This window comes from Callospermophilus lateralis, chromosome 3, assembly GCF_048772815.1.
Source record: "Callospermophilus lateralis isolate mCalLat2 chromosome 3, mCalLat2.hap1, whole genome shotgun sequence".
NCBI classification, from domain to species: domain Eukaryota; kingdom Metazoa; phylum Chordata; class Mammalia; order Rodentia; family Sciuridae; genus Callospermophilus; species Callospermophilus lateralis.
The window spans coordinates 43,057,303-43,084,956 of NC_135307.1; the positions used below are offsets into that span (position 1 = coordinate 43,057,303).

General features: G+C 39.1%; 1 protein-coding gene across 12 annotated transcripts in view; it reads right to left on the bottom strand.

Moving 5' to 3' along the window:
• Positions 1 to 25,256, bottom strand: part of Heatr5a (HEAT repeat containing 5A) — a 132,147-nt gene extending 106,891 nt beyond the window's left edge. For 11 of the 12 annotated variants that reach the window (XM_076850162.2, XM_076850156.2, XM_076850154.2 and 8 more), the window contains exons 1-2: positions 24,851 to 25,256; positions 753 to 950 (exon numbers count right to left, since the gene is read on the bottom strand). In XM_076850162.2, the coding sequence (XP_076706277.2) occupies positions 753 to 878 (126 nt within the window). In that variant the 5' untranslated portion in view covers positions 879 to 950; positions 24,851 to 25,256. The remainder of the gene's footprint in view (positions 1 to 752; positions 951 to 24,850) is intronic. The other variant, XM_076850153.2, reaches the window with a different exon arrangement.
• Between the last annotated feature and the right edge of the window lie 2,398 nt (positions 25,257 to 27,654).

A 27,654-nucleotide genomic window follows, 5' to 3' on the forward strand; every position in this document is an offset into this window, starting at 1 on the left:
AAGAGTATGAGTACTGGGCGGTGGGGGGACCTATTTTACGAGCTTTTAAGAGGGAATATGTTTATCCAAAGGCTTTTAATTCATATTCTCCTTACACTCTTGATGTTTTATTTTCCCCCTAGTACCAGGGACTGAACCCAGGTTGGCTTAACCAATGAGCCACATTCCAGGATTTTTTTTTTTTTAATTTTTAAATTTTGAGACTGGGTCTTGTTAAGTTGCTTAAAGCAACTAAGTTGCTGAGGCTGGCTTTGAACTCAAAATCCTCCTGCCTCAGCCTCCCAAACCGTGGGGATTACAGGTTGTGCACCATCGTGCCTGGCACTCTTCCTGTTTTTTAAGAGAAATTTCCACTAGATTGTTTAGCACTATGCTGCAAAAGATACATATATATATATAAAATACACACACATACACACACACATACATATACACACACACATGATGCAGAAGATAATGAAAATGATGTAGGTGTACTTAAATGAAACATTTTTTAAAGTGTAATAGAAAAAATATTGGCTGATTTCTTTGTGCTTTTTGGAACAGATCAAACTTCTTACAACATTAAAAATGCCAACTGGGAAGGGGACAAAAATTTTTTACTGTATTTCATTATAAAATAGTCTTAACAAAGTCTAGCTTTTTAAAGCTAAGTTTAGGGTCATTTTGGACAGAACTAGAAAAGCAAACCAAAGAAGTAAACACTGACACTTAAATAACAACAAAAAAGTATCTTTTGTAATTTTACCCACCCTACTGGTTGCTAGTAAGAGTTTCTCCAAGTATCTCAACCACTCAAAAATAAACTCAGCCTTCTGAACTTCACTTAGTTGACTGCATGCTTCTTCATTCAGCAGTAAGCTATGAGCTAATTCCATTTCTTGTAGCAAATTTTAGCTGATCAAGATTTTTCTCATTAAACTTCAGTCAATATACCTAAGAACAAAAACCTGCAATAGAGAAAACAAACATATTTTAAAAGTTAAAAAAAAGTTTAAGAAGTTCCCTAGTCCTTTTAAAGGAAATATTCCACAGAAAAGTAAAAGCATAATTAAATGCATCCATCTTTAATAACTGTACTAGGGTAAATACGGGAAAATCCCAACAATAAGTTCTAGTAACATCAACCAATTCATCTTTGTATTCAGTACTCTTTTTCATTTTTTGGTACTGGTGTTTGAAATCAGGACTGTTGTACCTCTGAACAACATCCCCAGCCCTTTTAATTTTTTAAAAAATATTATTTTAGTTGTCAATGGGCCTTTATTTATTTAAATGCAGTGCTGAGAATTGAACCCAGTAGCTCACACATGCTAGGCAAGTGCTCTATCACTGAGCTACCACCCAGCCCCCCTTTTTATTTTCGAGACAGGGTGTTACTACATTGCTGAGGCCAGTCTTGAACCTGTGATCCTCCTGCCTCATCCTTCCAAGTAGATGGGATTATTAGTGTGGGCCACTATGTCCAGCTTTATTACTCTTAAAAAAAAAAAAAAAAAAGAGCAGACCAACAAAATAGCATTCATATGCATTCATTTCTAAAACCTTGCTAAACAGAAGAGATATTCCATTTAAACTCTGGAACTTTTAAGGTTAGACCACTCAGTGCTACATTCTTAGTTTTCTTTGTGAAGAAATAAAATACCCTTTTACTAAAATGGGTCACAGGTACAAATGACCAAATTTCCAGATCTCCTACTAAAATTCTATAGTAATGCTTGCCATTTTCAGGAGTCTTTACCCTACTGTTTTACTCAGAGGTTCAAAGTAGGAAAAGAGGAACTTATGCTCATCACTATCTGTTTCCCATCTCATAAAGACATCACTTGTAGTTTTTAGTTAGGAGTTTTAGGAAAGAATACCATCTCAACTTGCAGATGGTCCTCTTATCTCTGAACCTTGTTGGGAAAGCAAACACTTTTTTCTAAGGCACTAGGAAGACGTTGTCCAGGAATTGTAGCAACACAGATGATATCTATTCTGACCCAGATCTAATGTGGCCTTAACATTACTGTAGCAAATACTCAGCAGAAGATGGAAGTTTTGTTTCTTTTGTTCATCAGCATCTCCTGGGTATATTTTAAAGCCTTTCTAGAACACACATAACATATAAATGTCTAAAATACGGCAAAATACTAACAGGCAAATGTAAGTAGTAGGTATATGAGTGATTATTTTACTACCTTTAATTTTTTTTTCATTTATAAAAAGATCACAATAAAAAGTAGAAAAATTATTTAAGTAAGAAAAGAAATAAAGCACCAGCTGGCTTCAAAATAAAAAAGAACTACTTAGGCATGATGATAGAAACCTGTAGTCAGGAGTCTGAGGCAGGAGGATAGCTTGAGCCCAGGAATTTGGGGCCAGCCTGGACAACATAATGAGACACTGTCTCTTAGGGGGGAAAAAGTATAACTACTATTTAACAGTAGCAGCAGCTATCATCAGGAACATGGAGCAACAGAAAAAGCACTATTAGACACACATAAAAGATGAGTATTCTATTCACTAATATAGCAAAAATAAATTTAAGTAAAACTCCCAGCTAAACAGAAAGTGGTAATTTCTATTTGTCTAGCATGTGTAAGGCCCTGGCACCACAAAAAACTAAATATACAAAAATAAACCATTTCATTTCATAGAAATATAAATTGCTACAAGTAAGTAAACTAAAATACTTCAAATACATACCTTATATTTGAAACAAATTTCAATTGTTTATAGAAAAGCCACTTATAGAAAATCACATAAGAGAACTGGGGGAAGGCTTTCTTTCTTTCATTGTTTCTCTCCCAAAGTTTACTAAATATAAAATTACTTAGAATATCAGATCATCATAAAATGACTCTAAAACAGAAAAGAGCTTCATTAAAAGACAGTTGTCACAAACTAGTTCTTTGCTGGCCAAATCTGTCCTGCAATATACTGGGGGGAAAAGTTAATATTTAAATACAAGAAGAATACACATAAAAATTGAATTCATATTCCCATACAAACCTGAATCTGAGGAGCAGGATCTCTCCATCAGGTCAGTTCCTACCTAGCCTGCCATATTCAGTTATTATTATTTGCCAACTTCTATGGGATTTTATTTATATTTTATTTAACTTCTATGGACTTGAAGTTTTCAACTCCTATCCTTTGTCTTCCTTGTATCCTCAGTCTTGGGCCAATACTAGATTCTAGGATACTATCCCAGGGACCAAAGAATCACTTCCACCTCACTATCACAGTCTTCTCATACCTGTGCTTTAACAACCTGGGTGATCTCTTCTCAATGAGTCCTTACTGCCTACTTAGTACCACCCACAACCTGGCATTGACAGTTCTTAAAAACAAACAGAAAACCCCAACTTAGGTTATTTTCAGAAATGTCATCTTTATTTATTTTTTAAAATTATCTTTATTTTTTAAATTTAATTTTGTATGTGGTGCTGAGAGGATCGAACCCAGTGCCTTACAAATGCAAGGCAAGTGCTCAACCACTGAGCTACAACCCTAGCCCCCAGAAATGTCATCTTTAGGGTACATACATAAACAATCCTGCCAAGAAACCTATTTTTACAAAGACAACCTGAATTCCAGATTTTTTGTTTTAAAAAGCCCTCCCTTTCTTCCTTAAATTATCAAAATCAAGAAGTCAAAATATTCACAATTAAGGACAAAGTTAATAAAAGCTAGAGAAACAATTTCTAGAAGAAATCTACTAAGTATACAGAAGGCGAAAAACAAGTTTGCATTCAATAACTATGACTGTTTGAGGAAAATATTAACCCAGTATCACCAAGAAAATTTCTCACAACTACCAGGTCAAATGAAAATACTATCTTAAGAATCAAATTACCCTTTCTAGAGGTCATTGGACTGCTGAAGAGACATTTTTTTTCCCTCAGGCAGCAGCAATATTGTGGTGTAAAATGATCTATCAAGAGGCAAAATAGCTAACACAATGTGATAATAAATAATTCACTAAAAAGACTATGATCACAAGCAGGGTACAAAGTTATCATTAATGCCCTCCATAGAGTCCTCAAATAAATTACTCCTAAAAGAAGCAGTCGATCCATATTGGTGATCTCATTTCTAAACCCCAAGTCTAAAATGTACCTGAGATCTCCACACATGAGGTATCAATGTGATAAGAAAATGCATTCTGCAAATAACAGAAGCTCCTGCTCTCAAGTCTTACTTTAGGAAGGTGGATTCAGATGCGGAAGCGTTACTTGCTATAAGTTTTAATAAAATCAAACAATATAAACACCTAAGGAATGTTTATTTTTCTTATTTTTAAAAATTTCTTTTGAGATTATTTAGGTTACTGAAAGCAAGTATTTTTATGAAAAATACACATATATATTTTTTCAAAGATAGTTGCCACTTGAAAAAATATTTCATAAAACTACCACTCCAACTGTAATGCCAACTATTTTTTTTTTTTTTGTCCGAAAAAATTGCCATTTATTTAGGTGGGGAAGATTGGTTTTAAACATGTTAAGTTTTAGATGTTCAAGTACAGACGTTCAGTTGACAATTTAAAGTCTGAAGCTGAGGAGAGAGGCCAAGTTAGGAATCTAAATATTGGAGTTATTAGTTGTTAGTTGTTATGTTGCTTATATCTTCTATAGCCTTACTTATTTCTTTTGACTTGATGTGAAATGAGAAAAAAACTAATCTTGCTACAAATATGCTTAGCTTTTTTTTATCATATGTAGTTTCCTTAATGACTGTTGATGTCCTTAATCTTTCCCTTGAAAATTATAGAGAAAGTTTATCATACTAGAAACTTTTTTTTTTAAGTTGGTGTAGCTCAGTTATCCAGAATAGGGGATGTCATTGTGGCATAGTCACACATACATGAAATCGCAATTTGATTGATTTTACTCCCCAGTACTGCCCCTACCTTTCTTTTTCTCTTCCCATCTTCTCCCTCTACCCTAATGGTCACCCTCTACTTTCATGGCATCATTTTCGCCCCCCTTAACTTTCATATATGAGGGAAAACATAACAATACTTTCATGAATCTGACTTACTTCACTCAAAATGGTGTAATGCCAACTATTTTAAACAGCAGCTAATATTTATTGACCAATTACTATGTCTAGGTACTACTTTAAGTGCTTTACATTTATTTTCTTGAAAAATCTAAAAATAGTCCACGAGGTAGCTATTTTTATTAGCCTTTTAAGGATGAGAATATTGATGCAGAGAAAGCCAAGTACCTTTCCTAGGGTCACACAAAATTTGGTTGTACATTTAAGCAATTTGACTATAGATCCGTATGTTTTAACCACTATATACTATTCTGCTACCTCTTGATCTCATTGAACCCTTCAAATGTCTAGAAGCCAGCCAATTTTAAAAAGCTTAGAATTTTTAGATAATATGGGAAAATATTATGAAACATCAGCTTATTGTACTACTCCCTGTAACTAGGTTCCTTATTTTAATACATTTGGGATTCTCAAATTAAAATAACGTTAGAGATTTTTATCTTCAAGATTTCTCAGGATATTTAATAAGGTTAATGTGCATTATGAACCCCCATGAATGCAACACAGTATGAAGTATTAATCAAAATGCTGCCAGCACAAGATTAACTTCTTACTTAACAGACCTATGTAAGCTGTTCCAAGGAGAAATATTAGAATGTACATGTTCATGACCATTTATTCTATATTTTTAAAAGGTTCACAAGAATATTGACAGGCACAGTGGTGCATGTCTGTAATCCCAGTGATTCGGGAGGTGGAGGCAGGAGGATTGATAGTTCAAAGCTGACCCAGCAAAAAAAAGCGAGGTGCTAAGCAACTCAGTGAGACCCTGTCACTAAATAAAACACAAAACAAGGATGGGGATGTGGCTCAGTGGTTGAGTGTCTCTGAGTTCAATTCCCGGTATCAAAAAACAAAAAAGGTACACAAAAATATTAATTCTGGGGGCTGGGGATGTGGCTCAAGCGGTAGCGCACTCGCCTGCCATGCATGCGGCCCGGGTTCGATCCTCAGCACCACATACAAACAAAGATGTTGTGTCCGCCGATAACTAAAAAATAAATATTAAAAATTCTCTCTCTCTCTCCCTCTCTCACTCTCTCTTTAGAGAGAGTTATTTTTTTTTTTTTTTGACTGATAACAGCTCTTTCAGCTATAGATCAGCGGGGAAAACTTAAGGGCCCCTCCCAGCTCTCCTGTGAGCGCAATAGCCAGACCGAGGGCGGCACGGGAGCCGGCGGCAGCCGGGGCAGCAGCACGGGAGCCGGTGGGAGCCGCGGCGGCGCTGGCGCAGGAGCCGGCGGGAACCGCGCGGCGCGGGACTCCCAGCTACCGCTCCCACCAGTGCTGACAACTGAGGTCTCTTGCACTGACTCGCCTCGGCGTGGGACTCACGGCTACCGCTCCCACCAGTGCTGACAACTGAGGTCTCTTGCATCAGATACGGGGGCGTGGCTACCAGAAGGTAAGCAAATTTGCTGGGGGTTCTCAGCCCCAAGCTCTACAAACTTAGGGCCTGAGGGAGGCAAACAAGGAGAGTGTGCCCAGGCACTAATGAAACAGCTGCTCCAGGCGTGTGCAAGGTAGGCGGAACTGTGACCACCGACAAAACAGGCCCAGTGGACTGCCAGACACATCGCTCCGGTTGGGGGAGGGGCAAAGCCGCTGGGCGCCTGCAAGTTACGCAGACCTGCGAATCACCAGCAGATCAGACCCAGCAACCACGGAGCAGCAGAGCCACCCCTGGGCCTGCAAGCTAGGTCCACTTGCCACCCACCGGCAGGTCAGGCCCAACAAACTGCGGAGGGGCACAGCTGCCCCACGAGCCTGCTAGGTAGGCAGAACCCTGACCACCGACAGAACAGGCCCAGAGGCTGGCCAGACACATCGCCCCGCCCCGGTTGGGGGAGGGGCAGAGCTGCCGGGCGCCTGCAAGTTAGGCAGACCTGCGAATCACCAGCTGATCAGACCCAGCAACCACGGAGCAGCAGAGCCACCCCTGGGCCTGCAAGCTAGGTTCACTTGCCACCCACCGGCAGGTCAGGCCCAACAAACTGCGGAGGGGCACAGCTGCCCCACGAGCCTGCTAGGTAGGCAGAACCCTGACCACCGACAGAACAGGCCCAGCGGCCGGCCAGACACATCGCCCCGCCCCGGTTGGGGGAGGGGCAGAGCTGCCGGGCGCCTGCAAGTTAGGCAGACCTGCGTCTCACCAGCTGATCAGACCCAGCAACCGCGGAGCGGCAGAGCCACCCCCGGGCCTGCAAGGTAGGGGCACTTGCCACCCACCGGCAGGTCAGGTCCAACAAACTGTGGAGGGGCACAGCTGCCCCACGAGCCTGCTAGGTAGGCAGAACCCTGACCACCGACAGAACAGGCCCAGAGGCCGGCCAGACACATCGCCCCGCCCCGGTTGGGGGAGGGGCAGAGCCGCCGGGCGCCTGCAAGTTAGGCAGACCTGCGAATCACCAGCAGATCAGGCCCAGCAACCGCGGAGCGGCAGAGCCACCCCTGGGCCTGCAAGATAGGCGCACTTGCCACCCACCGGCAGGTCAGGCCCAACAAACTGCAGAGGGGCACAGCTGCCCCACGAGCCTGCTAGGTAGGCAGAACCCTGACCACCGACAGAACAGGCCCAGAGGCCGGCCAGACACATTGCCCCGCCCCGGTTGGGGGAGGGGCAGAGCCACCAGGCGCCTGCAAGGTAGGCAGACCTGCGTCTCACCAGCATATCAGGCCCAGCAACCCGCGGAGCGGCAGAGCCACCCCCGGGCCTGCAAGGTAGGTGCACTTGCCACCCACCAGCAGGTTAGGCCCAGCAACTCTCGGAGGGACACACCTGCTCCACGCGCGTGCAACGTAGGCGGAACCGTGACCACCGACAAAACAGGCCCAGTGGACCGCCAGACACATCGCTCCGGTTGGGGAAGGGGCAGAGCCGCCAGGCGCCTGCAAGGTAGGCGGACGCGCGACCCACCAGCAGAACAGGCACAGCAATCCACAGAGCGGCAGAGCCACCCCCCGAGCCTACAAGGTAGGCAGACCTGCGATCCACCGGCAGGTCAGGCCCAAAAACCTGCGGAGGGGCACAGCTGCCCCACGTGCCTGCTAGGTAGGCGGAACCGTGACCACCAACAGAACAGGCCCAGCGGCCGGCCAGACACATCGCCCCGCCCCGGTTGGGGGAGGGGCAGAGCCGCCGGGCGCCTGCAAGTTAGGCAGACCTGCGACTCACCAGCAGATCAGGCCCAGTGACCCGCGGAGCGGCAGAGTCACCCCCGCGCCTGCAAGGTAGGTGCACTTGCCACCCACCGGCAGGTCAGGCCCAGCAACTCTCGGAGGGACACAGCTGCTCCACGCACGTGCAAGGTAGGCGGAACCGTGACCACTGACAAAACAGGCCCAGTGGCCCGCCAGATACATCGCCCCGGTTGGGGGAGGGGCAGAGCCGCCACCAGCGCATTTTAGGTAGACAGACCTGCAACCGACAGACAGAACAGGCCTAGTGGCCAGCGGAGGGGCAAAGCCGCTGCTCACGCCTGCAAGGTAGGCAGACCTGTGACCACCGAAAGAACAGGCCCAACGAAAGTACAGGCACAGCGGCCTCCCGGCGTGGTAGGCACATTGCCTCAATTGGAGGAGGGGCAAAACCACCGCCAAAGCCTGCAAGGGAGACTTTGCAGCTATACAAGAGCAATATAAATATATAGGGGGAAAAATCAATAACACAACAGTTTCACCAAGCAGAAAGAAACGCGATCAATATGAAAAGACAAGGAAAGAAAGGACCACAAGCAATGCAGGTCAACTCAACTTTAGAAGAGGTAATATCTGCAGCAGATGGAATGTCAGATAAAGAATTCAGGATATACATGCTTCAGATGATCTGGAGTCTCAAGGAAGACATTAGACAGCAAAATCAGACAATGAAAGACCACTTCGACCACTTTGACAATCAATTACATAAACAAATCCAAGAAGCTAAAGATCAATTATACAGGGAGATAGAGGTTATAAAAAACAAACAAACAGAAATCCTGGAAATGCAGGAAACAATAAACCAACTTAAAAACTCAATTGAGAATACTACCAGCAGAGTAGAACACTTAGAAGATAGAACATCAGACAATGAAGACAAAGTATTTCAACTGGAGAAGAACATAGACAGCTCAGCAAAGCTGTTAAGAAACCATGAGCAGAACATTCAAGAAATATGGGATAACATAAAGAGACCAAACTTAAGAGTCATTGGGATACAGGAAGGTACTGAGGTCCAAACCAAAGGAATGGGCAATCTATTCAACGAAATAATACGAGAAAACTTCCCAGACTTGAAGAATGAGACAGAATCCCAAATCCTAGAAGCCTACAGGACGCCGAATGTGCAAAATCATAAGAGATCCACACCTAGACACATTATAATGAAAATGCCCAACATACAGAATAAGGAGAGAATTTTAAAAGCTACAAGAGAAAGGAAGCAGATTACATTTAGGGGTAAACCAATCAGGATAACAGCTGATCTTTCAACACAGACTCTGAAAGCTAGAAGACCCTGGAATAACATATTTCAAACACTGAAAGAAAATGGGTTCCAACCAAGAATTGTGTATCCCGCGAAATTAAGCTTCAGGATGGAAGATGAAATTAAAACCTTCCATGATAAACAAAAGCTAAAAGAATTTGCAGCTAGAAAACCATCTCTTCAAAACATCCTCGGCAAAATATTACAGGAAGAGGAAATGGAAAATATCAATGAAAACCAACAGCCGGAGGTAGTACAGTAAAGGGGGGGGAATAATCAAAGAGGAAAACAAACCATGTTTAGTAACATAAATAAACAAATATGGCTGGAAGAACAACCCATATCTCAATAATAACCCTAAATGTTAATGGCTTAAACTCACCAATTAAGAGACACAGGCTAGTAGAATGGATCACAAAACAAGACCCAACAATATGCTGCCTTCAGGAGACGCATTTGATAGGAAAAGATATACATAGACAGAAGGTGAAAGGTTGGGAAAAATCATATCACTCATATGGACTTCGGAAACAGGCAGGAGTGTCCATACTCATATCAAATAAAATAGATTTCAAGCCAAAGTTAATCAAAAGGGATGAAGAGGGACACTACATACTTCTCAAGGGAACCATACACCAACAAGACATAACAATCATAAATATATATGCCCCAAACAATGGTGCAGCTATGTTCATCAAACAAACTCTTCTCAAGTTCAAGAGTCTAATAGACCACCATACAATAATCATGGGAGACTTCAACACACCTCTCTCACCACTGGACAGATCTTCCAAACAAAAGTTGAATAAGGAAACTATAGAGCTCAATAACACAATTAATAACCTAGACTTAACTGACATATATAGAATATACCACCCAACATCAAGCAGTTACACTTTTTTCTCAGCAGCACATGGATCCTTCTCAAAAATAGATCATATATTATGTCACAGGGCAACTCTTAGACAATATAAAGGAGTAGAGATAATACCATGCATCTTATCTGACCATAATGGAATGAAATTGAAAATTAACGATAAAAGAAGTAAGGAAAAATCATGCATCACTTGGAGAATGAACAATAGGTTACTGAATGATCAATGGGTTATAGAAGACATCAAGGAGGAAATTAAAAAATTCTTAGAGATAAATGAAAACACAGACACAACATATCGGAATCTATGGGACACATTGAAAGCAGTTCTAAGAGGAAAATTTATTGCTTGGAGTTCATTCCTTAAAAAAAGAAAAAACCAACAAATAAATGATCTAATACTTCAACTCAAAATCCTAGAAAAAGAAGAGCAAAACAACAGCAAAAGAAGTAGAAGACAAGAAATAATTAAAATCAGAGCTGAAATTAATGAAATCGAAACGAAAGAAACAATTGAAAAAATTGACAAAACTAAAAGTTGGTTCTTTGAAAAAATAAATAAAATCGACAGACCCTTAGCCACGCTAACGAAGAGAAGAAGAGAGAGAACTCAAATTACCAGCATACGGGATGAAAAAGGCAATATCACAACAGACACTTCAGAAATACAGAAGATTATCAGAAACTATTTTGAATCCTTATACTCCAACAAAATAGAAGATAGTGAAGGCATCGATAAATTTCTTAAGTCATATGATTTGCCCAGATTGAGTCAGGAGGATATTGACAACCTAAACAGACCAATATCAATTGAGGAAATAGAAGATACCATCAAAAGACTACCAACTAAGAAAAGCCCAGGACCGGATGGGTATACAGCAGAGTTTTACAAAACCTTTAAAGAGGAACTAATACCAATACTTTTCAAGCTATTTCAGGAAATAGAAAAAGAGGGAGAACTTCCAAATTCATTCTATGAGGCCAACATCACCCTGATTCCTAAACCAGACAAAGACACTTCAAAGAAAGAAAACTACAGACCAATATCTCTAATGAACCTAGATGCAAAAATCCTCAATAAACTTCTGGCGAACCGGATACAAAAACATATCAAAAAAATTGTGCACCATGATCAGGTAGGATTTATCCCTGGGATGCAAGGCTGGTTCAATATACGGAAATCAATAAATGTTATTCACCACATCAATAGGCTTAAAAATAAGAACCATATGATCATCTCGATAGATGCGGAAAAAGCATTCGACAAAGTACAGCATCCCTTTATGTTCAAAACTCTAGAAAAAATAGGGATAACAGGAACATACCTCAATATTGTAAAAGCAATCTATGCTAAGCCTCAGGCTAGCATCATTCTGAATGGAGAAAAACTGAAGGCATTCCCTCTAAAATCTGGAACAAGACAGGGATGCCCTCTCTCACCACTTCTGTTCAACATAGTTCTCGAATCACTGGCCAGAGCAATTAGACAGACGAAAGAAATTAAAGGCATAAAAATAGGAAAAGAAGAACTCAAATTATCACTATTTGCAGATGACATGATTCTATACCTAGCAGACCCAAAAGGGTCTACAAAGAAACTATTAGAGCTAATAAATGAATTCAGCAAAGTGGCAGGCTATAAAATCAACACGCATAAATCAAAGGCATTCCTGTATATCAGCGACAAATCCTCTGAAATGGAAATGAGGACAACCACCCCATTCACAATATTCTCAAAAAAAATAAAATACTTGGGAATCAACCTAACAAAAGAGGTGAAAGACTTATACAATGAAAACTACAGAACCCTAAAGAGAGAAATAGAAGAAGATCTTAGAAGATGGAAAAATATACCCTGTTCATGGATAGGTAGAAGTAACATCATCAAAATGGCGATATTACCAAAAGTTCTCTATAGGTTTAATGCAATGCCAATCAAAATCCCAACGGCATTTCTTGTAGAAATAGAGAAAGCAATCATGAAATTCATATGGAAAAATAAAAGACCCAGAATAGCAAAAACAATGCTAAGCAGGAAGTGTGAATCAGGCGGTATAGCTATACCAGACTTCAAACTATACTACAGAGCAATAGTAACAAAAACAGCATGGTACTGGTACCAAAACAGGCGGGTGGACCAATGGTACAGAATAGAGGACACAGAAACCAATCCACAAAACTACAACTATCTTATATTCGATAAAGGGGCTAAAAGCATGCAATGGAAGAAGGATAGCATCTTCAACAAATGGTGTTGGGAAAACTGGAAATCCATTTGCAACAAAATGAAACTGAATCCCTTTCTCTCGCCATGCACAAAAGTTAACTCAAAGTGGATCAAGGAACTTGATATCAAATCAGAGACATGGCGTCTGATAGAAGAAAAAGTTGGCTATGATCTACATACTGTGGGGTCGGGCTCCAAATTCCTCAATAGGACACCCATAGCACAACAGTTAATAACTAGAATCAACAAATGGGACTTACTCAAACTAAAAAGTTTTTTCTCAGCAAAAGAAACAATAAGAGAGGTAAATAGGGAGCCTACGTCCTGGGAACAAATCTTTACTCCTCACACTTCAGACAGAGCCCTAATATCCAGAATATACAAAGAACTAAAAAAATTAGACAATGAGATAACGAATAACCCAATCAACAAATGGGCCAAGGACCTGAACAGAAATTTCTCAGAGGAGGACATACAATCAATCAACAAGTATATGAAAAAATGCTCACCATCTCTAGCAGTCAGAGAAATGCAAATCAAAACCACCCTAAGATACCATCTCACTCCAGTAAGATTGGCAGCCATTAGGAAGTCAAACAGCAACAAGTGCTGGCGAGGATGTGGGGAAAAGGGTACTCTTGTACATTGCTGGTGGGACTGCAAATTGGTGCGGCCAATTTGGAAAGCAGTATGGAGATTTCTTGGAAAGCTCGGAATGGAACCAACATTTGATCCAGCTATTCCCCTACTCGGTCTATTCCCTAAAGACCTAAAAAGAGCACACTATAGGGACACTGCTACATCCATGTTCATAGCAGCACAATTCACAATAGCAAGACTGTGGAACCAACCTAGATGCCCTTCAATAGACGAATGGATAAAAAAAATGTGGCATTTATACACAATGGAGTATTACTCTGCATTAAGAAATGACAAAATCATAGAATTTGGAGGGAAATGGATGGCATTACAGCAGATTATGCTAAGTGAAGCTAGCCAATCCCTTAAAAACAAATGCCAAATGTCTTCTTTGATATAAGGAGAGTAGCTAAGAACAGAGTAGGGACAAAGAGCATGAGAAGAAGATTAACATTAAACAGGGATGAGAGGTGGGAGGGAAAGGGAGAGAGAAGGGAAATTGCATGTAAATGGAAGGAGACCCTCAGGGGTATACAAAATTACATACAAGAGGAAGTGAGGGGAAAGGAGGAAAAATATAAGGGGGAGAAATGAATTATAGTAGAGGGGGTAGAGAGAGAAGAGGGGAGGGGAGGGGGGAGGGGGGATAGTAGAGGATAGGAAAGGCAGCAGAATACAACAGACACCAAAATGGCAATATGTAAATCAATGGTTGTGCAACTGAAGTGATTCTGCAATCTGTATATGGGGTAAAAATGGGAGTGCATATCCCACTTGAATCAAAGTGTGAAATATGATATATCAAGAACTATGTAATGTTTTGAACAACCTACAATAAAAATTAATTAAAAAAATAAAAAAGAAAAAAGAAAAAAAAAAAAGAAAGTTTCTTCCACTTCAAAAAAAAAAAATATATTAATTCTGTTTCTTTACAGCTAACCCTTATATGTGCCTATCATACACCCAATAATTAAGTGGTAAAATTCATGAGTTTTTTTTTTTTTTTAAACTACATATCTCTCTGGGGCATACTTCTTTAGTAAAACTGCTTGTATTTTGTATATGAGAGATACCCATAGTTACTCAGTCATAATTTTCGTCCTGGAGTTGTTCCCTGTGATGAACCTAACCTAATTCCATCTTAAGACTGGGAGTCATCTCGTCACAAAGTTATGAAAAATTTATTTCTGTTTTACTATAAAAACAAAGATTTCTATTTGGCCTGACAACTTGATGTTTAAACTTGTTTGAAATTCCTGCCCATGCTCTGAACTCAACCATGCCTGGCTCTCTTGACCAGATGACAACCTTCCCTAAAACGCCAGTGGCACCTCAAAAATTCTGATGTTGGAATTTCAATGTATTTCCTACCTTGAAATGTTAAGCCATGTAGATTATTAAACCTGTTATCTGCCTTTGTATTATGCTTGCCAGAATCCTGTTAGCTGTAAGTTCCCATGACACCCACCTTCGTAACTTTTCGTACTATGAAACCTTTTACCTGGAGAGCTGGGGGGCTGATCTCTAGCACGGCTTTGGGAGATACAGTCGCTGGCTAGCTTTTGTGTACACAATACAAGCTTACTTTAATTTGATTTAATATTGGAGTCAGTGGTCTTTTCTTTGTGTTGTGGTTCAACACCTGCTGACAAAAGCATGGTGAACTAGACCTAAGGTACTAAGGAACTGTCCAAATCATGTTTCTCAGACAGATACACCTAATAGTATGCCAATGGAATAAATATGAGACATATTACTGGAGGATCAAATTTTACTTTAAGATTCCCCCAACAATAATTTATTTATCCCATACCCACCCCCGTACTAGGGATTGAACCTAGGACCTTGTACATGCTAGGCAAGTTCTCTACCACTGAGCTACCTCCCCAGCCCCCAACAATAATTTAAAACATTATTTATATTAAGATAAATTCACACTATGTAATAGAAGGCAAAACTAATAAAACGTTTCAAGAGAACACATGTGACTTCAAAGAAATTCTGAACATGATAATGCCTTCCTAGATTCCCTTAAACAAAATCATTCCCCTCTGTGGGTAAGAATACTAGTTTATGGGCTGGGGTTGGGGCTCAGCAGTAGCGCACTTGCCTGGCATATGTGAGGCACCAGGTTAGATTCTCAGCACCACATATATAAATAAACAAAGGTCTATCAACAACTAAAAAAAAAAAAAAATTAAAAAAAAAGAATACTGGTTTAATGGAAAAGTTTAAGGACCACTAAGTGACAGGGCAGTGGCACACACCTGTAACCCAAGCTACTCAACATGCAGAGGCAGGAGGGTCACCAAGTTCAAGACCAGCCTGAGCAATTGGAGATATAGCTCAGTGGTAGAGAACTTGCCTAGCAAGGAGGAAGAGCTGGGTTCAATTCCCAGCACCTCACACACATATATATACACAAAAATAAGAACCACTAAGCTAAACTGGTTACAGCAGCCTGGTGTAGTAGTTCCAGCTAATCAAGAGGCTGAGGCAGAACTGCTTGAGCCGAAGAGTTGAAGACTAACCTGGGTAATACAACAAGACCCTGTCTCAAAGAAAACAGAACAAAACAAAACCCTAAGTAGTTTGTAACCTGAATTACACAAAATTTCCATTTGTGTAGGACAACAACAAAAAAAGAGGCAAATTATTGGGATTTATATGATTCAACACATGCTCAGTCTTCAAAGATGAGGCATAGTATATGACAGGCTAATGTCTATATTTTGCATAGCATGCCCAGTTGTCTTTTTTAAAAAATATTTTACAGTTGTCGATGGAAGTTTATTTTATTTATTTATACACAGTGCCAAAAATTGAACCCTGTGCCTCACACATGCTAGGCAAGTGCTCTACCACTGAGCTACAACCCAGTCCTGCCCAGTGTCTTTACTAGCCAAGAGTAACACATGTATAAATACACATGATAGAAAAAGGAAGCAACAGAGGGCAAATTTTCCAGGAACAGGGTTGTCTAAAGTGACTGGTATAATCAATAAGGATTAGTTTTCCATCTGAAAATGAGTTAACATCAAATTTATGTACACAAGGTAATGGCAAGCACCTTCAACAATCTCTAATAAAGGTACAGGCTACTAATCATGACAGTCCCGATAGAAAGAGCTACATAATTTTCTCTATCTAGGGTTAACAGATCTGTTTTGGTTGAGATGGAAACAATGTTGAAACTTATTGGGGGAAAAAAGTATTCCTTATCCTTTTCAGTCTAGTTTCTCTAGTTTTGTTCAAAAAGAATAAAGTAAAACAAACAAAAACAACTCTCAAGAACTCCCACACTTAAAGAAACATACATAAATGCTAAAATCCAAACTTTCTCCCAAAATACAGTAATTAGATTTAACCTAGAAAGAAGCAGGAGAGATCTACCCTGACATCAGATTTCTATTTATGATTTAGGCTTAGCAAAATGATAGGTTACAAAACAGGAGCTCACAAATTACACAGACCATTAGGTCATCCTTGAGATGTTGCCTAAGGAAGACTTGCCCGCTCCCAAAAGAGAAAATGAGGTGCTTTTAGTACCATACTTTACATGATCTCCAGGCACAATACTCAAGTTGACTTGCTGACACCTTTACCACAATATTTTCTGACTTTAGGGTAAAAATGGACATTGAAGTAAGTTTTTTTTAAAAAATTTTGGAGTTCTTAAGTTACAGTTTGATAATTTAAAAAATCTTGTCTGTATTTATTCCATCTTTGAATTGGAACTATCTTTCCACAATAAACTATTTTAAAATTTGGCTAAAAAAAAAAAAAAGTCACTTCTATCAGGCACAATGGCACACGTCTATAATCCGAGTGACTCCAGAGGCTACGGCAGGAAAACCAACCAGGCTGGGCAACTTAGAAGACCCATCTCAAAATCAATCAATCAATCACTTACTTCAGGAAAACCTCTGACAATGCAATTCAAACTTACAACATTATTTTGTATGATCTTAGTCTTTCTTATTACTCTGTAACAACCGTAAATATAAATTGGTTATCATTAATGGATACTTTAAAGTGTTAACTCTATAATACTGATTTAAGCTCAGTGAGAAATAATTTGTTTAGCTGGAGGATTCAAAATGACATGTACATTAAATCTAAATATAAATGCAAAAACTTTTAGAGTCAATATTGAGATTTTAGAAAAACTGATAGTTTTGCACTAATACAAATGGTTCAACTCTTTTGTAAAACAATATAATGTATCAGGAAGAATAAAAATATCAAAACCATTTGACAAAAACATTCAGCTTTTGAAAGTTAACTAAAGAAAAAGGGAAATAACAGAAAAATAAAGTGTTAATTATATCATTGTAGAAGTGAAAACTGGAAACATCTTATAAATCCAATACTAGAAAAATGGTTAAAGTTTGATGTACTTAAAGAATATTAGGCTCTGATAAAAAGTATCATTATGAAAACTACAAGTGCTGAGTTTTTACATGATAATAGAGACATACAGATTAAAGCAGTCTTTACCAAAGTATACTTTGAAGAACAACAGTGCCAAAGAATGAGAACAAGTATTCTAACGGGTAGGGGTGGATGTGGGGTCCAAGTCGAAATAGTTTTGGAAAAATCGCTGAAGTCGGCAGGTTTTTTAAACCAGGTTTTCTTCATACCCCTACACATATAGCATGTGATGTATCTCCATATATTTTAACTTCAGACCTGTCCTCCAACCCCTACATTTTCTTCTCAGTCCTAAAGGGAATATCACATGGAACTGATTCTATAGAATACAATCTTTAAAATACTAATCAATTAATCTAATTTTAAAATTTGTTTTTGTTTATACTATAATAGGATTTTTCTTTAGAAGTAGAAGAATAACAAGTCAAGGTCATACTTCTACTTAAAAGAGGCCATTTCTGATTAATATTTTCAGACAAATTATATAACATTCATAATCCTAAATATAAACATTATTTTCTTAGCTATTCCTGGGATATGAATAAAGAAAGACAGTTTTAATTAACTTAGTATATTTATTAGTTTTTGTAATATTTGTGCTACATATTTTAAGTAAGTTTCACATTCACACTCTTTCCAAACTAAAAAAAGTTTATTATACCATAAATTTTAAAATTTGATTTTTGTATTTCTGAATGCAAATTCACATACAATCAAGTGAATCCATGGTTCCTTAGTTATATCACACAAAAGCCTTTTTTTTTTTTTTTTTTTTTTGTGCTGGGGACTGAATCCAAGGCCTTGTGCATGTAAGGCAAGCACTCTATCCACTGAGCTATATCCCCAAACCACAAAAGTCTAACTTATTACGTGTACCAAGCCTAACACTAATACTTTACACACACACACACACACACACACACACACACACATCACATCCACTGTACAAAGAGTCTAAGTATTTTTTTCCTATGTGATAGAAATGAGAAGAATGTTGTTTCTCACTAATGCATAATATAAGGCAACATAAACAGCAAATACAAAAGCTCCAAGAACTGACAGAGAGCACATCCTATAGTGTAGTGAAGTTAGGATGGATTAGAGAAGAAATAGGAATTATAGGAACAAAGAATTTATAAATAGCTTGGGGTGAGAAAGAGCCAGAAGTGGGGATGGAATTTATTTTGCCTTCCTCTTCCCCTGCCCCAAAGTACTGCATGTTACTGTTAGGGATGAGAAAAATTGTTGGATTCAATGGAAGAGAGATTGTCAATGGTAGCCCCACTTTTAAGAACAGTTTCTGGAAATTGTCTTTCCAGATTACAAAAGAGAAAAACCCACGAAGTGTGTTTTTAGGTGGAAGGAAGACGAAGTAGTAGAAACAAACTCTGATAAAAGTGAAAAAACCTAATATTTTTAAAGCATTTACTTACCAAAACCCTTTCATTTACTATACTATTTAATCCTTATAACACTGAAGTTTATATATGATTATTCTCATTTTAAAGATAAAGAAATGAGTTTAGGGGGCTGGGGATGTGGCTCAAGTGGTAGCGCGATCGCCTAGCATGCGCGAAGCACTGGGTTCGATTCTCAGTACCACATAAATGTAAAATAAAGATATTGTGTCCACCTAAAAACTAAAAAATAAATTTTTTTTAAAAAAATGATGAGTTTGAAATCTGACCATGGGCTGCGTATGGAACTCAATGGTACAGAGCTTGAGACTTCAGGTTTGATCCCTAACATTAAAAAAAAAAAAAAAAAGATGTCCAAGGTTAAATGCTATTTAAATAAAACCCATGTCTAGTTCAGTGTCCATGTTCCTTTAACTACTTCGCATAGTCTCTAATCACTACTATACTGAGTTACTATCATAGTTGCTGAAGCATCTAATCCTGATAAGCTCGTTGTTTTTCATCAATTTATTCTCCTGTCTCCAGTACTTTGAGGCTTTTCGTTAAAGTGTTAGGTCTTCTAGAGACAATCAGCTTCTAGAGAGCCTTCCCATCTAGACAGGTAAATCAATAAGTACTAAAAGTTTTAGTTTAGTTTAGTTTAGTCTTTGGCTGTTCTTGACAATTTTTATTACACTCCAATGTACCCACCAAATTCTCTCATCTCTTCTAGGGAAGGGATATTTCATTCTGAACATCAAGGAATGCCAGAGGCAGATTTTAAGATTAGAGAAGCCTTACTCTTCTGTATCTCCTACTATATTCATCTAAAAGTCACTATCTGGGAATCTCACTACTTGGTACCTAGTTGAAAATAGTGAACCAGGGAACAAAAAGTAAACAACAACAAAAAGTCTATATGGCAATTTGTTGTTTCAGAACTGATGGATTTTACTGACATAAATCCCTCAAAGCCTATTTGTTCATATTTTTAAAAAAAATATTTATTTTTCAATTGTAGTTGGACACAATACCTTTACTCTATTTATTTATTTATTTTTATGTGGTGCTGAGGATTCAGAACGCACGGCCTTGCACATGCTAGGTGAGCACTCTACCGCTGAGCCACAACCCCAGCTCCTGCTCATAGTTTTGACATGATGGATAGTCCAGTTATCTGGATTCTAGCTAGAGTGGAACAGAGCACCACATTAAAAGTGAAGGAGGACTGGGCATGGTGGTGCACACCTGTAAGCCCAGCGGCTCCAGAGGCTGAGACAGGAGGATTTCGAGTTCAAAGTCAGCCTCAACAAAAGCGAGGCTCTAAGCAACTCATTGAGATCCTGTCTCTAAATAAAATACAAAATAGGACTGGGGATGTGGCTCAGTGGTTGAGTGCCCCTGAGTTCAATCCCCAGTACAAAAAAAAAAAGTGAAGAAGCAAACCCACCAGGAGTAGGAAGAACTCACAGCAGACACCTAGCAGTGATAGAGTTATAGAATGAAGTGCTATTTAATATAGATATTTTTAAAAGCAGAAAAATATGGGGCTCTCAGTACAGGAGTAAATATATAAGATGACATTATTTCCTAAGCACAGTAGGATTTACAAAACAGCACAGGAATATCTGCTCAATTTTCAAAATAATGCTATCCTTCTATTTGCTGTTTGCAGTCTCACACCTAGAACTTCATTGTTTAGCCACTGGTTTGGTTAAGAATCCTCCTTTATCCCCCTCCTCTGTTCATGGCTTTTATTTTTTATTTTTATTTTTTTAATTAATTTTTTTTTTTTAGTCACACATGACAGCAGAATGTATTTTGACATATTGTTCATGGCTTTTAAACTGGTTAATATTTACAAATTCACACTATGTCTGACATCTAGGCTCATCTTCATGGTTTGCCTCTCTAATTCACAACCTAATTTACAGAATACCTACCTTAGAACTTAGCTACATTTTTGAGCTCTTGGAGCCCTACCTGAAGGCTTTCCTTGCCAGACACTGCTTCTCATTTCCTACCAGATGTCCAGGTTGGCTCTTAGCTTTGCAAGTGTAGCTGCCTGGAATAATTCCATATTACTTTTTGCCTCCTGGCTGCCGCTTTCTGGCCCACCCACGTAATACAGTGAACATAACATTTATTTCATCCTATTCTCATGTTGGACTGGGAAGTACTCTGTCATCAAACTAACTGATATTTCTGTAGCAAAAAAAATAAGCATAATTCACATAAGATAGGATAAGTAATGACTATAAATAGTAGTTCCAACAATTCAGGCCAAGTTTTGCTGCCAAATAAGTTAAGAAAAAACTTTGCAAAGCCTTTTGGACTTTGGAATTAAGACTCAAGAGATTTTCTACCTATATATTTGCCCCCCTCCATTTCCTCCCAAAGTATTTTTTTATGAAATTTTAGAAGTGGATAATTTCAGATTTATGTCCATTTTACTTATATAAAAATGAATCACTTGTATTAAGATATTTTGTGTACAGGCACAAAAATATGTATATATTCAACTTATAGAAACTTATGAATGAAACAGAAAAGGATGTAAATGCTGATGCATATTTAAACATAGAGAAACATTACTTAGGCAACGAAGGTAAGTAAATTACTAAAAAAAAAAATAAGACATTTTATTTAGTAATTGGTGCCATCTTAATAATCTTATTATTTTAAGATTAGTAAAATGTATGTACAGCTTTAAATATTTACAATTATTACCTCTTCCAAATTTTCCTTCTTCTTCTTTTTTTTTTTTTTAATCACATAGCAGCTCTAATTTCTTAGGCAGGTAACTAACACAGCATTTTAATATTGTTATTAAATTGAAGGAGCAAACCCACCAGGAGTAGAAAGAACTCCGTCTTTTCTAGAAAGAAATATCTTTTAGATTGTTATTAATAATAAAAAAAAGTTCAAGTATGATTGTGGTTACACAGTTCACTTTCAATCTATCAGATATCTGTCCAGATAATTCTCATCTCCTACTTGGTTCTTACTGTAGATACATGTTTGATTTCATGTTTTCTTTTATACTTCCAATAATACTCTATCTGACCTGACCTTATAACACATTGCTAATGCTAAATTCATGTTTATATTTTGTGTGTTGGGCTGGGATTGTGGCCCGGCGATAGAGCGCTCGCCTAGCACAGGCGGGACCTGGGTTCGATCCTCAGCACCACATAAAAATAAAGGCATTGTGTTGTGTCCATCTACAAAAAAGATTCTCTCTCTCTCTCTCTTAAAAAAAATTTTTTTTTGTGTAAAGTTTAACTTATTGTTGCTTATAATATAGTATGACAATTTACTAAATAAAACTTTTTCCTGATCAGACTTAAATTAAAACTAAAAATCAGAAAATTGTTAGAGAAACAGAAATTCCTCTCTCTACCTTTCCAAGGGGCCAGAGTTGCTGAAATTAAAAAATTCCATATTAGGTAAAGGTAGCAGAAAAATTATGCCCCTATTCTATCATCATACCCTTAGGATAAAAAGGTATTTATCTGATAGAATTAAAATAGAATTTAATCTATTTACTCCCACAAAAGATTAAGCATTCAGAGTTCTAGTCCTGGGAACCACAAATTTTTCCTGTAAAGGACCAAACAATAAATACTATAGGATTTGTGGGCAATACAGCTTTAACACAACAACTCTTAAACAACATATAAGAAATACATAACCAAATAAGCATGGTCATGTTCCAGTAAAACTTTATTTAAAAAATCTGCCAGTAGGATAGATTTGACCTATATGATATAGATGGTCATCTCCTGTTCTGATCCAAGAATTTAATACAAAATCTAGACAATGAATCCAACTAAATAATTTAAGCAAGTCTTCACTAATTCCCCAGTTAATGTCATTTCTTAAATGAGGCATAATAACAGTTTTTTTCACATCTCCTTTAGAAGCAGAAGTGTTTTTTTTTTTTTTTTTTTAAATAAGAGAATTATAGTCTCATTAAGGATCATTCAAACACTTCAATTACACTATGGGGTAATTAACAAACCACACATGACTCAATTAGCTTTTTTTTTTTTTTTAAGATGCTATTCAATAGTTTAACCAGAATTTAGAATAAAAAATTTCAGAACTTAACCCATTAATTTATTCATAATTAAGAGAGGCTCATAATTAAGAGAGTCTGTTATAAACTGCTTCAATCTCTTGTTTGAAATAAAACTAGATGGAAGAAAGGAAGGATGGCTAGGGTTTTAGCTCAGTGGTAGAGCACTTGCCTAGCATGTGTGAGGCATTGGGTTCGGTTCTCAGCATACAAATAAATAAAATAAAGGTCCACTAAATATTTTTTTTTTAAAAGTTGTCTTTAAAAAAAAAGAAAGGAAGGAAAATATATGGAGTACAGACAAGTAGTAAAGAAGTATTTCAATTTTCCCCATAAAGAACATGTTTATTATTGGGCTGGGGATGTGGTTCAAGTGGTAACGCGCTTGCCTGGCATGTGCGGAGCACTGGGTTCGATCCTCAGCATCACATAAAAAATAAAATAAAGATGTTGTGTCCACTGAAAACTGAAAAATAAATATTAAAAAATTCTCTCTCTAAAAAAAAAACATGTTTATTAATTTGTTAGTTATTTTTAGCTAATAACTTAAAAACTTAAAAGGCACTTTGGAGTAATGTATTTTCTGTCACTAAAGTCAGACACTTAGATAACCAAAGAAAAAGGAAAAGGAAAGGTGACCTAATTTAAGACTCAGAAATACTAGGAGAGAGGCTTAAGCTAGAATTCAGGTCTCCTGTCTTTAAGGCAAGGGTCTTTTTCTATTCTATGCAAAATGACTGCATTTTATGAGGCATTCAACTTAGTGTATTTTCCAACTGTCACTATACTAATATTATAAGCCCTGTCTGCTTACCTACTTTATTTAAAAAGTTGATGGTAAATGAACACAAATCTCAATTTCAATGCTTACCTAAAACTACCGTTTCAAAGTCAAAGTGAGAAATTCTAAAATGTTTGGAAAATGAATTGAGACAATTCTCCTCAACCCATCCATTTAATGCCCAGCTCTAATACCACTTTTGCTTTCCCTAACCTTAAATAATGTCCCAGACAGTATTTTCTTTGAAAATTCTTATCTGTATTTGTCTAATCATCCTTAAACTTTTAAGGTCTCCTCCAGAATGTAAGTCCTTAAGGGTGCCGAGTTTGCACATAAAAAGTGCTACGTATTTGTAGAATAAATGCACATAAAACAATATATAATTAAAACCTTTACTGAAGAAATTCAAGTCATCTTTCATCTGACTTTACAGTTCGAATTATCTTAATTTGCCCGAGGTATACATTATTGTGATTAATAAGTACCATAAAAAAGCTCTATATAAAGTTTCTAAAGATTTATGATCATTTGAAATGAAGTCGTGCTGGCCGTCAGATGAGTTAAAAAAGAAATGTTTTCTTATACTAAGCAAATGCCACCCCAGCAAACTTTCTTTCCCGAAAAGGACTGAAACTAGTCCTCCATACAGAAGACATTTATCCCACTGTTTCTTCAGGACACTCGTCTCGAGGATGGCCCAGAAAAAATGCACGGGCCTCCTAAGAACCTCAGCCGAAGCCCAGGTCGGGGCTCCGGTCTGGGTTGACCCCGGGTGCGGCGGGCGCCGCAGGGCGGGTCCGGGGAGCGGCGCGCGGGCTAGGCGGGCTTGAACCTCCTGACCTTCCCCGCACACCCGGCCCGAGTCCCCGGCTCCCTCGGGCGGACGGAGTTCACGCCTACCTGTTGTGCTAGGGGAAAGCCAGAGTTTCCCGGAGTCTGGGGGAAGGACGGACGGCACCGGCCACCGGCCGGCCTCACACCCTAGTCAGTTCCTCCTGGGCGGTCTCCGGCCCGGTGGGCCAAAACACCTAATCTCCTCACCGGTTCCGGCACCCGAGGTCCCCGCTTCTTCTGCGACCACCACTGTCGCGAACACCCCGGTGATCCCAGAGCCGCTCAACTCAAGGTGCGGGCCCGGTGCGCTGTCCCTCAGCGCAGCCAAGCAGCCCGACACCGCCCCCTCGCGCCCGGAGCTGCCTCCCGGGATCCCCGACTGCTTGCCTTGGGGTGGTCTTCTCGAATCAGTACCTGCCCAAGTCCCGCCACGTTACCGGTTCCTCAGCGAACCGGGACTTGCCGGCGGTGGCGACTGCGAGGCAGTGGGTCGGGCGGGGCGCGCGCGGGGCGGGGCCGGAAAGCTGGCCGCGGCCAGCGCGGCGGCAGCTAGCGATTGGGAGCGCGCCCTGGGCCGAGCCGCAGGTCCGAGGCGCGGCCAGCCGGCCGCCGAGCCATCGAGCGCCCACTCTGGCAGGCGTGACCGTTTCACCGCCGAAAGAGCGATGGAAGACACTTGAGGACCAAGTTGAGTCCAGGACAGTGGCTTTGCAGTCCGGAGATTCCGGCCACAACTATTTTTGTCCGTTTTTATCGCCATCCAGAATCCGTGGGCTCAGCGTTGGGGCATCTGAAGGCAAAGACAGCTGGAGCCTGGAGTGATTCAGACAGGGCAGAGCGTAGATGGTGGAAAGCTGCACGTCCAAGGGGGCCGCTCAACTTGACCCCTTGACTCTGAGGACATAAGTAAAGTGACTCTGTCAAGGTCACACACTGAGTTGATGGTTGAACTGGGACTAACAGCCTGTTATGGGCGTTTTCCCAATCTGTTTTGAATGTAATTTTTCAGTTTTTATTTTGAAACAATCGCAAGCTTACAAAACGTTGCAAATATAGTACAAAGAATATTTTTTTCCCCGAGTCATTTGATATTGGGACCACACTGTCCCTAAGCACCTTGTACATGATCACAATATAACTATCAAAATAAAAATATTTATATGATACATCACTTTTTGCCAGTTATCTAAAAAGTGTTATTTATGGTAAGAGTATTCAGATTCAAATCAAACGTCCTATTAACTTATCATCTATCGTTAGTTGCCTTTATTCTAGAACACTTCCTCACTCTTTGACTAGATTCCTGACCAATTATTTTTATTGAATGGTTTTCACTTTGGATCTTTCTGATTATTTACTCATGATTAGATTCAGGCTAGTTATCTTTGACAGGACTCTCATAGAAGTGATGCTGTACTCTTTTCATTGAATTCTACCAGGAGCATAGTTTTAATTTCTCATTCTAATGTTTATCTTAATAAGGTGGTGTCACCAGCATTGTGGCCCAAACCAATTATCCCAGCGACTCAGGAGGCTGAGGTGGGAGGATGGCAAGTTCAAGACCAACTTCAGAAACTTAGCAAGGCCCTAAGCAACTTAGCAAGACACTGTCTCAAAATAAAAAATAAGAAGGGAGCTGGGGATATGACTTAGTAGTAAAGTGCTCCTGAGTTAAATCCCCAGCATCCATCCCTGCCCCCAAAATAAGGTGTGTCTGCCAGATTTTCCCACTGTAAATTTATGTTTTTTTGCCTTTATAATTAATGCACATTTTGTGAGGGAGATTCTTTGAAGCTATTTTGTTTCACGATAATTGTAAATAATCTTGTTTCTCTTCAGACTTATAACTAATGAATTTATGTCAGAATGGATCCAGAGTTTCCTATTTCATTAAATACTTTATAATGTATTTCTATTGTTATTTATTTTGATGTTCAAATTGTCCTAAGTTTAGAAGCCACATTCATTTTGGATTCTGTATCTGTGTGTGTGGGTGGGTGTGTTTTAAATTATTTCTCAACATTTTACTGTAAAATATTTTGAAAATACAGACCATTGAAAGTGTTTTATATAACATGTACCCATCATCCAGATTCTACATTGATATTTCACTGTCCTATGCCCTTTAGACATGCATCTTCATTCTTTGAGCACTTTCTTACTTTGTGTATCTTAGTTATAAAATATACAAAGGTTACAAGGTTTATTTTGTTCCAACCTGGAGGCAGCCATTTCTCCAAAAGCCTTGGTTCCTTTTTGTGGAGAACAGCATCTAGAAGCACTAGGTTTGTTCACTGTTCCTGGGATATCACAGCCCACAGTGTCTCAGTGGATGCACCTGGGGAACATGTATACTTTCATACTCATACAGTACAGCCATATATTTACTCACACACATATTTGCAGTTTTATTTCTTTAAGAATATATACTGGGAAACCCTGTGTTTACTGTAATACCTCCAATCCACCAACACGGGGCTCATTCTAGTTTCTGCCCTTCTGCATTTGTAACTCATTTCTCCTACACAGTAACATGATTCCTAATATCCATAGAGATATTTACTTATTTGAACAATTCCCTCTCATGTAAGCAATCACCTTTAGCTACCTACTCTCTGTTCCTTTGAAGGATGCTGCCCTTGCCTCATTAAGATTCTGAAACCTCTGAATTTTCCACCTTAACCCCCTACTCCCTTTCCTTACCCCTGATTCCACACCCTGTGCTCATGCCTAGTCCAAAACCTGCCCTCCTGTTCAGTCTGCAATATCCTTGCCAAGCATTCCCCTTGGCATCCTCCTCATTCTACTTTATAGAGATACACATACACTATGATTACACATATATATCTTATGTATATTATTTATATTAT